This window comes from Orycteropus afer, unplaced genomic scaffold (genome assembly GCF_000298275.1).
Source record: "Orycteropus afer afer isolate SDZICR_OR568_19922 unplaced genomic scaffold, OryAfe1.0 scaffold00412, whole genome shotgun sequence".
NCBI lineage: Eukaryota > Metazoa > Chordata > Mammalia > Tubulidentata > Orycteropodidae > Orycteropus > Orycteropus afer.
Genome location: NW_006921999.1, coordinates 1,687,632 through 1,703,241, shown reverse-complemented (window position 1 = coordinate 1,703,241; position 15,610 = coordinate 1,687,632). Strand labels below are relative to the sequence as shown.

Here is a 15,610-nt window from a genome sequence, read left to right as displayed (position 1 = left end):
TCACAATATTTCAATGTCCCATTTCTGTGTTTCTTCTCCCTCCAGGAGCTGATTTACAATTACATGAGTCTTGTCATAATAATTCCCCCCTAAAATAGAAATTCCAAAAGAAAAGATTATTTGTTCATGCAGGTGCTTAGCAGTATCACAAGCAGTTTTTGTTCATCCTGCTCCTTGGGTAAATTAATGCCATTTATAAGGTGGTTGAAATGGGAAACTGAGTTTAAACAGGCTGAGCTATTATTTACCTTAACTGGACCTTGCTACTACTCAAATTGAAAACCTAAAAGGCACAATACATGATTTCATAAGCGGGGTGCCCCAACAATGCAATTCTCAAGAACTACGTGATCTCAGAGAACTCTGGCTGAATGTCAGGTACTGTGCTTTTGTTTCTACACCAGAAGAGGCTGTGACTAACCCAATTAAAGCAACAGCCACACATGATGTTGGCCTTGACCTTGCTGAATTCAAAAACAAGGTTAAATGATACCTATCATAAATTTTAAGTGAGGGCTTTTAAGGATCATGGCAATTCACAGCAAAAAGTTAGAGATATTTCTTTCTAAGAAACACATTATATTCATTTTCTGTGAAGTTTTCAATTTATAATCCTTTTCCAAGTTCATACAGCAAATGCATCTTACAACTATACTAATGAATAAAAACGTGATTAGACTTTTTCCTTGGGTTTTTTTTTCTGCTTGATCCACATAAGCACATATTTCATTTCTTAAAATTGCATATCTTAATGACTTAACATTTCTCTTACATGAAAGGATTTCCTTTACCCAGAAAAAGTAAGGTGTGGGACTTGAAAATGATAGCCAAGCACAAAACACTGGGTCTCATCAAAGGCCCACCTTTAACATCAAGGACAAGTTGATCACTGAGATAAGAGCTGATGGTTCCATTTTTGTTCAGTCTCCACTTTTGCCTGAATTGTCCATGTTCAGTCCACAGGGCTACTTTAGCTCCAGGTGTATCCCGGCCACCAATCACATCAAGACATGTATCACTGGCCTAAAAGGATTAAGAAAGAAACTGGCAGTACTGTGTTTGCTAACATAAATTGCATTGGGTTTCTTTTCTTTTAGGTGAACAAGTCACAGGCATTAAGTGATTGTGTCTTATCCCAAAAGAACACTGTATTGCATAATAATAATTTCAGTAAACTTTTTTTTTTTAGTCTTCTTTATGGCGTGGGGGAGATGGTATAGAAATAAGCCCACTGAAATAGATGTACTTGTTTTTAAAAGGGTATCTGCATATTACAATAGATGTTCAATAAAGGTCTGAATTAAAACTAAATGTGATGAAGTCCTTGTTAGCTTAATATGTGTAAAGCAGAGCTTGAGTTTCTTATAAAAATGCTGGGCAAAACCCTAAAGATACCTAGATTTTTAATTGCTTTTACATGCTTTTCATTTGTGTTGAAGCAAGAGAAAAAGTAGATAATCCATTGATGATACAGTAAAATAAGTTTATAATATTTTTAAACTAGTGCTTTATTCCCCATAACATCACACGGAATGGAGTCACAGAAAAAGAAACCTCAATTTTGTTTTTTAAGCCTTTCTCTAATAACAGCTTCTTTCTTCTACTACTATTTCACTGTATATTGTGCAAATGAAAGGGTTTCAACATGTTTAGAATGTCAAAGAGCTGATTTTATCTAGGCTACTGAGTAAGGAATGTCTCAGACACACACCATCCAAGTCAGATCCAGTGACATATCACTGGTGTTTTAAAACTATGTAGGCATATGTTTAACTTAAAACTGGATTTCCAAGATTAAAAAATTCTCTAAGCCATTTCACTTAGATGCTTTCATAATATATGCATATCAGCATTTTATCATGCAGTGAATTGTCCTTAAGAATTGGCATTATTTTATCAGTCCATGCATAGTTTTAGCATAGTGGCTAAAAGCACTTGATTGCTAACCAGAAGGCTGTCGGTTCAAACCCACCAGCCACTCCTCGGAAGGAAGGTTGAGCAATCCTACTTCCGTAGTGATACTGCCTCAGAAACCCAAGGAGGGGTCGCTATGAGTCGGGGCCGACTCGACGGCACACAACAACAACAACAACAGTTTCCAAAAGAACAGATCCAAAACTGCTCTACTTATGGGGTTAATGCACTTGGCTGCTAACCAAAAATTCTGCAATTTGAGTCTACCCAGAGGCCTGTGCTGATTTACTTATGGAAAATCAGCCCTTATAAACCCTATGGAGCACAGTCCTACTGTGACACAGATGGTGCTGGCATGAGCCTGAACTAAGTCAATGGCAACTGGTTTGTTCGGTTACCTTGGATTTAAAGAGTCCTCGACAGTAGTGCCAGATCTGCGTATCTTTTCCGCTATAGGGAGAAATGCACACAGATGTTGCCCTTGTGTCAGCGAGATTTCCAGTCACTGTCAGATACTCATCCTGGGCTCGGTTCTTTATTCTAATGTACACTGCAGGCTATGTATGACAAGGGGAAAACAGTTGTTTAAAAATAACCTTTTGAATCTGGAAATCAATACTTCAAAGAAGGAAAGCATGGAACAGAAGTTAGAAGTAACTAGTTTATTTATATCAGCTTCATTTTTACTCCCTTTAGCAAATATATAGAAACAATTATGTACAAATTAATATTTTCTATTGACAAATCCTTCGACTACTGAACACAAAGTTTAAATTGTACAATCTCTAGTACACTTTTCTGAAAAGTATGAAAACTTTTAGAAGGGTAAAAGGAAATAGTCCCATTCACCAGAACTCCATAGGGCAAGGGCTGCAGAAGAATTAGGGGCTTGGGTTTCATCCAATAACTATTGTGTTCCAGCTGTGCTGAAGGAGGCAAAGAAGGGGAATAAGGAGAAGGCCCTACCTACAGAAGCTTGCAAGAACTTAGAAAAGATAAGTCTAATAATCAAATGTACTGTTTAGAGCTATGGGAGGTCTTGAAAAATCCAGGTAGTTGAGGATCCTAGTAGCTATGATTATCTCTGTTGACCTCTTCAAAGGAAAAGACCATGTAAGTTTAATCACTACTACTTGTGGTTAGGTGCCGTCGAGTCATCTCTGACTCACAGTGACCCTATGGACAGCAGAACAAAACACTGCCCTGTCCTGTGCCAACCTCACAATCCCTACTATACTTGAGCCCATCACTGCAGCCACTGTTGTGAGTCCATCTTGTTGAGGGCCTTCCCCTCTTTCGCTGACCTTCCACTTTACCAAACATGATATCCTTCTCCTCCAGGGAATGGTCCCTTCTGACAACATGACCAAAGTAGGTCAGATGAAGTCTGGCCATTCTTGCTTCCAAGGGGCATTCCAGCTGCACTTCTTCCAGGACAGATTTGTTGGTTCTTTTAGCAGTCCATGGTACTTTGGGCATTCTTTGCCAACAGCACAACTCAAAACCATCAATTCTTCTTCGGTCTTCCTTATTCATTGTCCAGCTCTCACATGCATATGAGGTGATTAAAAAAACCCTGGCTTGGGTCAGACGCATCTTAGTCTTCAAGGACACATCTTTGCTCTTCAGCACTTGAAAGAAGTCTTTTGCAACAGATTTGCCCAATGGACTATGTCTTTTGATGTCTTGACTGCTGCTTCCACTGGCATTGATTTTAGAATCCAAGCAATATGAAGTCTATGACAACTTCAGTCTTTTCTCCATATATTGTGATGCTGCTTATTGGTCAAGTTGTGAGGATTTTTGTTTTCTTTATACTGAGGTGTAATCCATAATGCAGACTGCAGTTTTTAATCTTCATCAATAAGTACTCCAAGTCATCCTCACTTTCAGCAAGCAAAGTTGTGTCATCTGTGTATCTCAGGTTGTTAATGAGCCTTCCCCCAATCCTGATGCCATGTTCTTCTTCATATAGTCCACCTTCTTGGATTATTTGCTAAGCATACAGATTGAACAAGTATGGTGAAAGGATACAACCCTGACACACTCCCTTCTTGATTTTAAACCATGCAGTATTGCCTTGTTCTGTTTAAATGACACCTTCTTGGTCTAGGTACCATTTCCTCACAAGTACAATTAAGTGTTCTGTAATTCCATTCTTCTCAATGTTATCCATAATTTTTTTATGATCCATACAATCTAATGCACAGTCAATAAAACACAAGTAAACATCTTTCTGGTATTATTTGCTTTGACCCAAAATCCATCTGACACCAGCTATGATATCCTTTGTTCCACATTCTCTTCTGAATCCAGCTTGCATTTCTGGAAGTTCTCTGTCTATATACTGTGAACAACTGTTTTTGAATGATCTTCAGTAAGATTTTACTTGCATGTGATATTAATGATACTGTTCAATAATTTCCATATTCTGTGGGATCACCTTTCTTTGGAATGGGTTCAAATACAGATCTCTTCCAGTCAGTTGGCCAAGTAGCTGTCTTCCGAATCTCTTGGCATAGATGAGATAGTGCCTTCAGCACAGCATCCGTTTGTTGAAATGTCTCAGTGGGTATTCTGTCAATTCCTGGAGCCTTGTTTTTTGCCACTTCCTTCAATGCAGCTTTGACTTCTTTCTTCAATACCATTGGTTCTTGATCACTACTTAGATATCTTGAAAATGGGTAACAAAGGACTTCGTCCTTTAAAATTTAGTGTTTTAAAATATTAAATCTAAGACTTGCCTCTTAGGATAACAGCCAATATTTATTGAGACTTTTGTGTTTGCCAAGCATTGTATTAAATGCTTTCTGTGCCATTGTATCATTGGTTATAAATAATCTTAACAAACCTGTAAGAAAGTACAATTGTCACCCAAATATTATAATAAGGTAAAACATAAGATGTGAAGCCAGGTCCCAGGTCTCTCCCTCTTAACAGGTTTTAAGGCCTGTACTGAAATGTACCTGTTATTCTTAGATACAGGGAATGACACAGACTGCTTCCAAAGAGGGCAGCATTAATTAAGAGAGTGAAAGGGTCGGACACATGATCAAAGCTCAACTGAAATCAGCCCCATGACTTAGGGTTCCAGTCTTAGCATGAAATGCAGGACACTCACCTGCCTTAATTTGGGTTTTGGTATCTCAATTGGAACCTTGGCCAAATAATAACTACAAATGGACTGCTCTTTGTATAAGGGAGCACTTTCACTCTGAGAAACATAAATGCTAGGTAATGCAATGTGGTATTATGGTAATGAATGAATATCCTACTATTTTAAAACTTATGAAAGATCAACCCAAGGCAGTTGAATCTTGGTACATTGTTACCATGTTTAGCTTTCCTAAGGAAATAACTATTCTAAACACTTAAGCAAATAGAAGGACAAATTATTATCTGGTCATTTGAAGCAGATGAATAAGACCTCTACTTGGCTAAATGTTTTAAACCACTGTTTCCTATTTATAATTATGTTTATAATTAAGCCTCATTTCCCACTGAAATTAAGAATTTTTGAGGCTTTACTATATCTTTATTACAATTCCATTATCTGGTACATATCAGAAAATAAGCATGACCTTCACAGTTGTGAGAATTCCAATTACTTTAGGACACAGTTGTAATAAATTAACTCAAGCAAGGTACTAATTATCCTTGTTACATATTTGTAGTCTGAATCCTTTGTAATTATACTTAAAAGCACTGACTGATACACATTTTAAGAGCCTTAGTAACTTCCTAATTCCCAATCTCAAAGACTCTTCAATTACTCTTGAATTTCTAAACAAGAATATGAATAACTGCAGTACCAACAGACTTACTAAAAAGTTAAATATGACCCAAAATGCTGTCTCAGAATCTAAGGATCCCTTTGCAAGATTCAAAGCTGTGGCCTCAATAACAGCAGGGAAAAGAACTTATTAAAATACTGTTTTGAATTTAAATATTCAACTAGAATAGGGATCAGAAAGTTTCTAAAGCACAATATAAGAAGAATAACACAAAAAATTTTAATTGTTCAAAAATTTATATGTAAAACTAGAAGCTACTGGCCTAGCTATACTATATCTCAGGGCCCTGTAAAATGGGCAGCAGCAGTTTCCCTACCAAGGAAACACCATTCCAAAATAAAGAAAATATTCTTAGTGTTAAACTTTAAAGTTTGTAACAACATAGTACGAGTAGCATCATTATGTAGCCAGTAAAAGCTAAACCAAAAGGATTCCCACTTATACCTTGGTTCTTTCCATGGCTTTCAATAGGCATACCCATCATCTTATGCTATAGGAATAAAGAATAAGCAAGATATCAAGGTGACAGGATCCTGTGCCACATGTTCTATGCCAGGAAAGCCCATTACTATCTTTAGTATCCCCCAGAGCATCTCCGGTTCTCTAAAGGGTTGTTGGGAAAGGTAAACTTTCAAAATAAATATATCACCATAGTAATATGAGCCAGATATATACCAGGCTCTTTATATATATTATCTTATTTAATCCTTACAACACCTCTGAGAGGTAAGTGATGTGATCACCGTTTGACCAGGAAGGAATCTGAGATGCCAAGGAATTAAGTGACTTGCCCAAAGTCACACTGCTTATAAATGGCAAAGCTAGGATCTGAATCAACAGAACTGAAGGAGGATGGTATTGAGCATGGTTTGTGTGTATGTGTGAAGAAGACAACAAAAAGAGATCAATTAGACTTAATTTTTTTATTGACTACCATTAACCACTTAATGTCTTCAGAAATGTTGATGTAAATGCTGATCTTACTTTGGAAGAAAGCTGAGTGTGGTGGCTTAACATAGATTTTAGAGCATAACAAACCTAGGTTCAACTCTTAGGGCTGACACTTCGATGATTTCAGCCAAATTGCTTTACCACTGTGAGCCTTTGTTTTCTACCTATAAAACAGGGATAATTCCTACCTCAAAGAAATCAAGTGAGAATATGTGTCTAAAGGGATTAGAGAGCAGTAAGAATGACATATCCACTGATTATCACACCCTTGAGAGGCTAGCACTCCCCACTCCCACACATGGTATTTCCCTTTCTCGAACCAGCACTGCCTGTAGCTTTTGATGATTATACTGTTTTCCATTTTAAGTTATTGCTTTGACTTGGTCATGTTTCCCCAACATAAAAGTAAGCTCCAATATGACAGGAAGCCTTATATCTTTCCTAACACTAAACATAGTATAAAACATTTATTCCTTCATTACATATTCATTCTTTCATTAAACAATCAATCTCTGAGCTCCTACAATGTGCCAGGCACTATGTTGTTGTTATGTGTCATCAAGTCAGACCCGACTCATAGCGACCCCTCCTTGGGTTTCCGAGGCAGTATCACTACGGAAGTAGATTGCCTAACCCTCCTTCCGAGGAGTGGCTGGTGGGTTTGAACCACCAGCCTTCTGGTTAGCAGTCAAGTGCCTTAGGCACTAATGCTACCAGAGCTCCTACCAGGTACTACTATAGGTAGAGTAATAAGCAAAATGTACACTACTTCTCCCTTCAATATGGAGCTCTGGTGATGTAGTGCCTAAGTCATTTGACTCCTAACCAGAGGTTGGCAGTTCAAAGCCACTCTGTAGGAGGGAGACTGGGCAAAAAGACTAGGCAGTAAAGATTTACTGCCTCAGAAACCCAAAGGGGGTCACTGTGAGTTGGAATAGACTCGATAGCAGGGAGTTTGGTTTGGTTTGGTCTTCTACCCTCAAGGAAGTAGGAGTACAGTAGGAAAGAGCCCAATCCAACCAAAACTACGTTGTTCCAAACAGGAAACAGCAATGAAGAAATATCCACAGAAATCAAATCCACTGCCATTGAGTGGATTCCTACTCATAGTGACACTACATAGGAGAGAACAAAACTGCTCCGTAAGGTTTCCAAGATGGTAATCTTTATGGAAGCAGACTGCCTCATCTTTCTCCTGTGGAGCTGGTGGGCTCAAACCACTGACTGTTAGCAGCTGAGTATTTCATCACTGCACCACCAGAGCACCTTCTTGAGGAAGTAGGACCAGGCTTTTTAGGGTCTAATTTAGGTTAGGGAAGGGTTGGGGAAGACATCTTTGAGGACCCAACACTTAAGCTGAATCCATAGGGATAAATAACGAGGCAGCAGGCAAAGGAGGGGAGAGCACTCTAGGTGAAGTGCACAGCCTCCTGTGTCCCTGAGTGAGAAAGCACTCTGTAGGCTGCCACAGGTGACACAGCCATGTGAAAAGGAGACCTGTGAGAGATGAAGATGGAGAAATGGGGAACCAGATCATGCAGGCCATGTGGAGGAGTTTGGATTGTACCCAAAGTGTAGTGGGAAGCATTTGAACAGAAGAGTGACAAGCAGTAGGTGTGCAGTAAATACTATTTTAATTAAACTGCCAGGAGCTATCCTGAGTATTACATAAGTAGGGAAAAAGAAACCCAAGTACTTGGAAAGTAAAACTAATACAGTTGCAAAGTTCATTCTTGTTTCCATCATTTCCCACAGAGCTTATACTATCTTATTTTTCCATGAAAATGAACATAGTCAGTATGACTTTGAACTCAAAGATAAAAATCTATGCTGGCCTTAGGTAAAACTTTAAGTGTTTGTTAAAAGATTCCTCACCCCACACCTCCCTCTAATCAACCTGTTTCATATATGCAAACTAAATTAAATGGCTATATTTCAGATTTCACATTTACCAGGACATGTGAGCAATTTTGGATATTATGGTTCATTTCTCCTTACCAGTTTCATAGGACGAAGGGAACCAATTGTTTTCCATCCACTGAATGCTGTCCAATTTGAAATCTCATTAGGCTCCAGTAGGATCTGTCTTCCCAAGAAATTGGATCCTTCATAAGCTATCCACCTATATGAGAGTAGAAAACAAAAAAAAATGTGGTACTTCAAAGCAAAAAAGCAACATCTTATCAAAAATACCAGCTATTATACCACATAGGGTAATTCTTTAAAGATGCCTAGGTTTGCAGATTTTTTAACAAGACGTAAAAACAAAAAACCAAACTCGTCAAGTCAGATCCAACTCATAACGACCCCTCCAGTATCATTACAGAAGTAGATTGCCCAACCTTCCTTCCAAGTCGTGGTGGGTGGGTTTAAAAACAAATAGACTTACATATTTTCTTTTTTCCTAACAGAAAAGCAGGAGGTCTAGGAGGAAGTCCACTGGCCTGGGAGTCAGAAGGGCTGGATTCCAGTTAGGACTCTGGCTTCTCACCTCCAAAAGGAACGTACAACCCTGGGTCTCCAAGGTTCCTTCCAGCTCTAAAATAGTGTGTTCCTTTGAAAATGCTAAGTCTTTTCATAGCAACTTATCATCCGAAGATAGATCATATAGCCCTTCCTCCACATTACCCAATATAACTTAGGCTCACTGTCATATGTCCTTTAGGGCCTCTTGGAGTGACTCCAGCTATCTCTCCAGCCATATCTCCTTCTACAGCTCCTCCACAACTTGCCTCTGAGGACTACTTACTGCTATCCACAGACATTCCCTGCTCTACTCCTACCTCAAGGCCTGTAAATCCCTCCCCAATACTCTAAATGTGTGGAAGTGCACAGGGCCTCAAGGTGAGTGTCTGGAGCATCAAGGCCTACATCCATCCTCCTGGCACTCTCAGCTAGCATGGCACTTAGCACACTGTATTAAGGCTACTACTAGGACGGCACCTTATTCAATCGGAGGGACTTGCATAGCCCTGGCAATAAATCCTTAGTGAATAAAGCAAGTGCTATGATCATATGTAAAATCTCTGTATTCCAAGTACTATGAAAAATATTTATTAAAAAGCCTGTCTTTAGACAGTTAATAGAATCAATTTATAGTAAAAATACATATTTTTTTCTACATTGGCTTTCTTTTATCTTGAAAAACATATTTTTACCTTAAGCTTTGAAAAGAGGTATAAGGTATGATATGTCATTAGTCAGAAATTTTGTCATTTAAAAGGAAGGACAATCTCTCTGGAGATTTCTTTTTGTCAATAGCATGATAGGAAAGTACGACACAGCAGGCTTTGATTCCAGCCTTCATGATTCCTGTGAGAGGACCTTTTCCAGACAGATATATTAAGCAGCCAGTAAACGTCTTCTCTAGTCTTTTCTGATCTCGAAGAGCTAATCATAAATCTGACAGGAGTTAGAAGGCTATACCTAACAGAAGCCAGAAAGAAATTTTAAATAGCTGAGAGAGACAAAACAACTTCAAAGAAAGCATCTTGTAGGCTTGAAGTTTTCTCAGGAAGTGTTCTCTCACAGCTTTTTCTTTAGGTCAGGATGTCATTAAGTTACAAACGGTGGGCCACATCCAGTCACCACCTGGTTTTGTAAATAAAGTTTTATTGGGACACAGCCATGTCCATCCCTTTACATATTGTTTCTGGTTGCTTTTGCTCTACAGTGGCAAGTTGCAAAAGATAGTAAGGCTCACAAACAGAAAATATTTACTAGCTTGCCCTATAGGAGCTCTGGTAGCATAGTGCCTAAGGCACTTGACTGGTAACCAGAAAGCTGGCGGTTCAAACCCACCAGCCACTCCTCGGAAGGAAGGTTGGGCAATCCTACTTCCGTAGTGATAACTGCCTCGGAAACCCAGGGAGGGGTCGCTATGAGTCGGGACCAACTCGACGGCATATAACAACAACAACAGCAGCTTGCCCTATACAGAAAAAGTTTGCAGAGTTCTGCTTTCAAGCAAAATCACTAACTAAGGACAATATGCTGGATCACCACGAGGACCTGAAATTCTCAGCAGGACTCAAGGACATTCCCAGTGCTTTAAGAAGTATATGTGGAAGACTTGTTGTTGTTGTTGTTATTTGCCATCAAGTTGGCCGCGACTCATAGCGACCCCTCCTTGGGTTTCCGAGGCAGTACCACTACGGAAGTAGGAATGCCCAACCTTCCTTCCGATGTGGAAGACTAGGTGGCTGCTTTGCACAGTTCAGACAAGAATTGTGGATGGGGTTGCCCTGACTCGGGACCGAGGAGTCCCTAGGTGGTACAAATGGTTAACATACTGGACTACATACTGAAAAATTCAAGTTTCAAATCCACTCAGGGGTGCCTCAGAAGAAAGCCTTGACAAACTACTTCTGAAAAACTAATGGAGCACAGTTCTACTCTGATTTGGTGGCAACTGGTAACCAGCCTTGAATCAAGAAATGCGTAACTTTGGTGATGAGACACAGAATACCACCAGTAGGAAAGGCAGTCTGCTGGTTAAATAGAGGATTCTCAAACAGGTTCATCCTGAGTTTATGACACAAGCTACAAAGATTTGCTGCTCATTGGAAGTGATTCAGTCCTTCAGTTTTCCAGGTGAAAATTTCTAAAACTTACAAAAGGAAATATCCCTTAGAGGCCTGTACTTCAGTTAATGCAGGAAAAGGCATCAACTTGTGTATAAAGTTGTAGAGAGAAGGAAGAAACCGAGGAAGCCTTGATGTTTGGGTGTGGCAGTTAACATTGTGTGCTAACTTGATTGAGCCATGGTTTTCAGTGGCCTGGCAGCTAGATATAGCCATTCCCCATGATAAGACTGTAAGTACCTCCATGCTGGAATCTGTTGTGAGACTTAAATCAATGGAAAGGGAGTGATCTCTGGGGTACAGTCTACATTTCCAGTATATATGGAGAAGCTCTGAGAAAGGTCTCTAGCTTTTGGCACATCTGGACCCTGCATTTGGCTGAGTCTTGGCCTGCCACGTTGCCTGGTGATCTTGGGATTGTTCCTGGACTTGAACTAGTGATCTGCTGTGTTGTCTGCTGACCTTGGGACTGTGCCATTTTAGCAGCCGACCTTTGCTTTGTCAGCCTAAGCAGCGTGAAGCTGGCTGAGTCAGAAGAAGCCTTTAGCTTATTCCAGTGGGCTGGGAACAAAGAGGCAGAGCTGAAGCCCAAAGTCTAGGGGCCTTCACCTGGACCCTAGAGCCAGCACTCTGCATTTGGAATTCCACCCTCCAAAACTGTAAGAGAACCAAGACATTGGACTTTTAATGAATAGAGGAAATACAACTATGAATGCTCAGGTACAGATTATGATATAAACCACTACTAGAAAACATTCACCCTGCTACTCATAACAGCGACCAAGCTTAGCCAAATTATGAAGAGACAAACAAGATGCATAGCCCTCCCTGCACTCTTTTTCACCTACAGAATTGTAAACCATCAGATCAGCATAGGGACAGGTCAGCATGACCACTAATCTTTCTAGCTTTGTAGATTCATTAAATAGGCTGAGGAGTATTAATTATAAAATCTACACAAGATTTTAAGGAACTATACTTAATTATGGGAGCTCTGGTAGCATAGTGGCTAAGGCACTTGACTGCTAACCAGAAGGCTGGTGGTTCAAACCCACCAACCACTCCTCGGAAGGAAGGTTGGGCAATCCTACTTCCGTAGTGATACTGCCTCGGCAACCCAAGGAGGGGTCGCTATGAGTCAGGACTGACTTGACGGCACATAACAACAACAACAACAACATACTTAATTATTATAGAAATAATGCTGTAGATTGCATGATAGAATTTTGGAAGACCAACGACTTACTCATTGCAAATACCTTTTTTTCAACAACACAAACAGCACCTATACACGTGGACTTTACCAGATGGAGTGCACAGGAATCAGGAATCAGACTGACTACATCTGTGGCATGAGGTGATGGAAAAGCTCAATATCTTCAGCAAAAACAAGGCCAGGAGCTGACTATGGAATAGACCATCAGTTGTTCATATGCAAGTTCAAGTTGAAGCTGAAGACAATTAAAAGAAGTCCATGAGAGTCAAAATATGACCTTGAGTATATCCATCCTGGATTTAGAGACCATCTAAAGAACAGATTTGATGCACTGAACACCAGTGACTGAAAACCAGAGGAACTGTGTGATAACATCAAGAACATCATCCATGAAGAAAGCAAAAGGTTGTTAAAAAACCAGGGAAGGAAGAAAAGACCAAAATGGATGTTAGAAGAGACTCTGAAACTTGCCCTTGAACTAAAAGTAGATAGAGCAAATAGAAGAAATGACAAGATAAAAGAGCTGAACAGAAGATTTCAAAGAGCAGCTTGAGAAGACAGTCAATTATTATAATGAAATATACACAGACATGGAGTTAGAAAGCCAAAAGGGAAGAACACACTTGGTATTTCTCTAAATAAATAAAGCTAAAAGAACTGAAGAAAAAAATTAAGCCTCAAGCTGCAATACTGAAAGATTCTATGGACAATATACTGCATGATGCAGGAAATGTCAAAAGAAGATGGAAGGAATACAGAGTCACTGTACCAAAAAGAATAGGTCAATGTTCCTCCATTTCAGGAGGTGGCAATATGATTAAGAACCAATGATATTGAAGAAAGACGTCAAAGCTGCACTGAAGGAAGTGGTGAAAAACAAGGCTCCAGGAATTGAGAGAATACCCATTGAGATGTTTCAACAAACAGATGCCGCACTGGAGGCACTCATATGGCTATGCCAAGAGATTTGGAAGACAGCTACCCAACCAAGTGACTGAAAGAGATCTGCATTTGTACCCATTCCAAAGAAAGGTGCCTCCACAGAATGTGGAAATTATGAAATAATATCATTAATATTATATGCAAGTAAAATATTCCTAAAGATAATTCAAAAACGGTTTCAGCAGTATTGACAGAGAACTTCCAGAAATGCAAACTGGATTCAGAAGAGGATGTGGAACAAGCGATATCACTGCTGATATCAGATGGATCTAGACTGAAAACAAAGAATACCAGAAAGATGTTTACTTGTGTTTTATTGACTATGCAAAAGTATTTGACTGTGTGGATCATAACAAATTATGGATAACATTGAGAAGAATGGGAATTTCAGAACACTTAATTATACTCATGAGGTACCTTTACATAGACTAAGAGGCTGTCATTCAAACAGAACAAGGGGACACTGCATGGTTTAAAATCAAGAAGGGAGAGCGTCGAGATTGTGTCCTTTCACCATACTTATTCAATCTGTATGCTGAGCAGAGAATCTGAGAAGCTGGACCATATGAAGAAGAACATAGCATCAGGACTGGAGGAAGGCTTATTAACAACCCATGATACATTGATGACACAACTTTGCTTGCTGAAAGTAAGGATGACTTGAAACACTTACTGATGGAGATTGAAGACTATAGTCTACAGAATGGATTGCACCTCAATATAAAGAAAACAAAAATCCTCACAACTGGACTAATAAGCAGCATCATGATAAATGGAGAAAAGATGGAAGTTGTCAGACTTCATATTACTTGGTTCTACAATCAACATCAGTGGAAGCAGCAGTCAAGATATCAGACGACATATAGCATGGGGCAAATCTGCTGCAAAAGACCTCTTTCAAGTGCTGACGAACAAAGATATTTCCTTGAAGACTAAGGTGCGCCTGACACAAGCCATGGTATTTTCAATTGCCTCATATGCATGTGAGAGCTGGATAATGAATAAGGAAGACCGAGTCAGTAGTTTTGAGTTGTGGTGCTAGCAAGGAATACCAAAAGTACCATGGACTGCTAAAAGAACTAACAAATCTTTCCTGGAAGAAGTGCAGCTGGAATGTTCCTTGGAAACAAGAATGGTCAGTCTCCATCTCACCTACATCGGTCATGTTCTCAGAAGAGACCATTTCCTTGTAGAAGGATATCATGCGTGGTAAAGTAGAGGATCAACGAAAAAGCAGAAGGCCCTCAACACAGTGGCTACATCAGTGGGGTCAGGTACAGCAAGGATCATGGGGCTGGCACAGGACCAGGCAGTGTTTCATCTTGCTGTACAGAGGGTCACTATAAATTGGAGATGACTCAATGCCACCTAATAACAACAACAAATACCTAATTATATATTGATCTAAATGAATTCCACACTGGAAAAGCTGTGTAGGACTGTGCATTAAGGCATACCCCTCATTACACTGCAGATCAATGATAAGGGATAATAAAGGGATTACAACAAAACAAAACTTGTCGCCAAGGGTAGCTGGCTGTGCATTAAGTATTATTCTATGATCTGTTTGTAGCCTAACAGCATCTTCAGACAGCCTTCACTGTTTCTTATTCCATGTACCAACTGTCTTATAGAGAATCTAGAATAGTGAGAGTAGGTGGATAATAAGCCAAAAGAGAAGAAATAAGAATGTCAGTGTAACATGGCACGAGTTTTTCCAAAAAGAGGTAATAAGTAGGTGAGAAAGTCTCAGCAGTGAGTTAATAAATACCCGCTTCACTTAGGAATGTAAAGAAGACAAATGGATAAAGATGTCTTGGAAGTTCTATATCACAGGAATACAGAACTCAGCTCAGACTTAGGTAGGTGGTAAGTAAAACATCAGATATACTTAAACAGGGTAAGTAAGTAAAACGTCAAATGTTTAAATAGAATAAACTGATACACTGTTTAATAGGCTTACTCACTGATCTGCACTGAACACTTTCCCTTGTTGCCCTCCCGAGAGGGACTGGGTCTCCGGGAGCAAGGTAAGCACGGGCGTGGCCAGGGAAAACCTTCTAAATAGCAAAGAAACACTGTTTGGTACATTACCGCGCAACTTTAGGAAGAGTCCATTTAGGCTAAAAGGCTCGCAAAATAGGACTGGGAAAGAGCTGCAACATCTGAGTAAACCCAGCCTTACTCATGGAAAAGAGAAAGATTTTAAG

General features: G+C 39.6%; 1 protein-coding gene across 1 annotated transcript in view; it reads right to left on the bottom strand.

Moving 5' to 3' along the window:
- The window catches only part of CRYBG3 (crystallin beta-gamma domain containing 3), a 172,303-nt gene continuing 156,693 nt past the window's right edge, over positions 1–15,610 (bottom strand). Inside the window, exons 20-23 of the mRNA XM_007953772.1 lie at positions 8,658–8,781; positions 2,313–2,471; positions 864–1,023; positions 1–89 (exon numbers count right to left, since the gene is read on the bottom strand). Of these exons, the coding sequence (XP_007951963.1) occupies positions 1–89; positions 864–1,023; positions 2,313–2,471; positions 8,658–8,781 (532 nt within the window). The remainder of the gene's footprint in view (positions 90–863; positions 1,024–2,312; positions 2,472–8,657; positions 8,782–15,610) is intronic.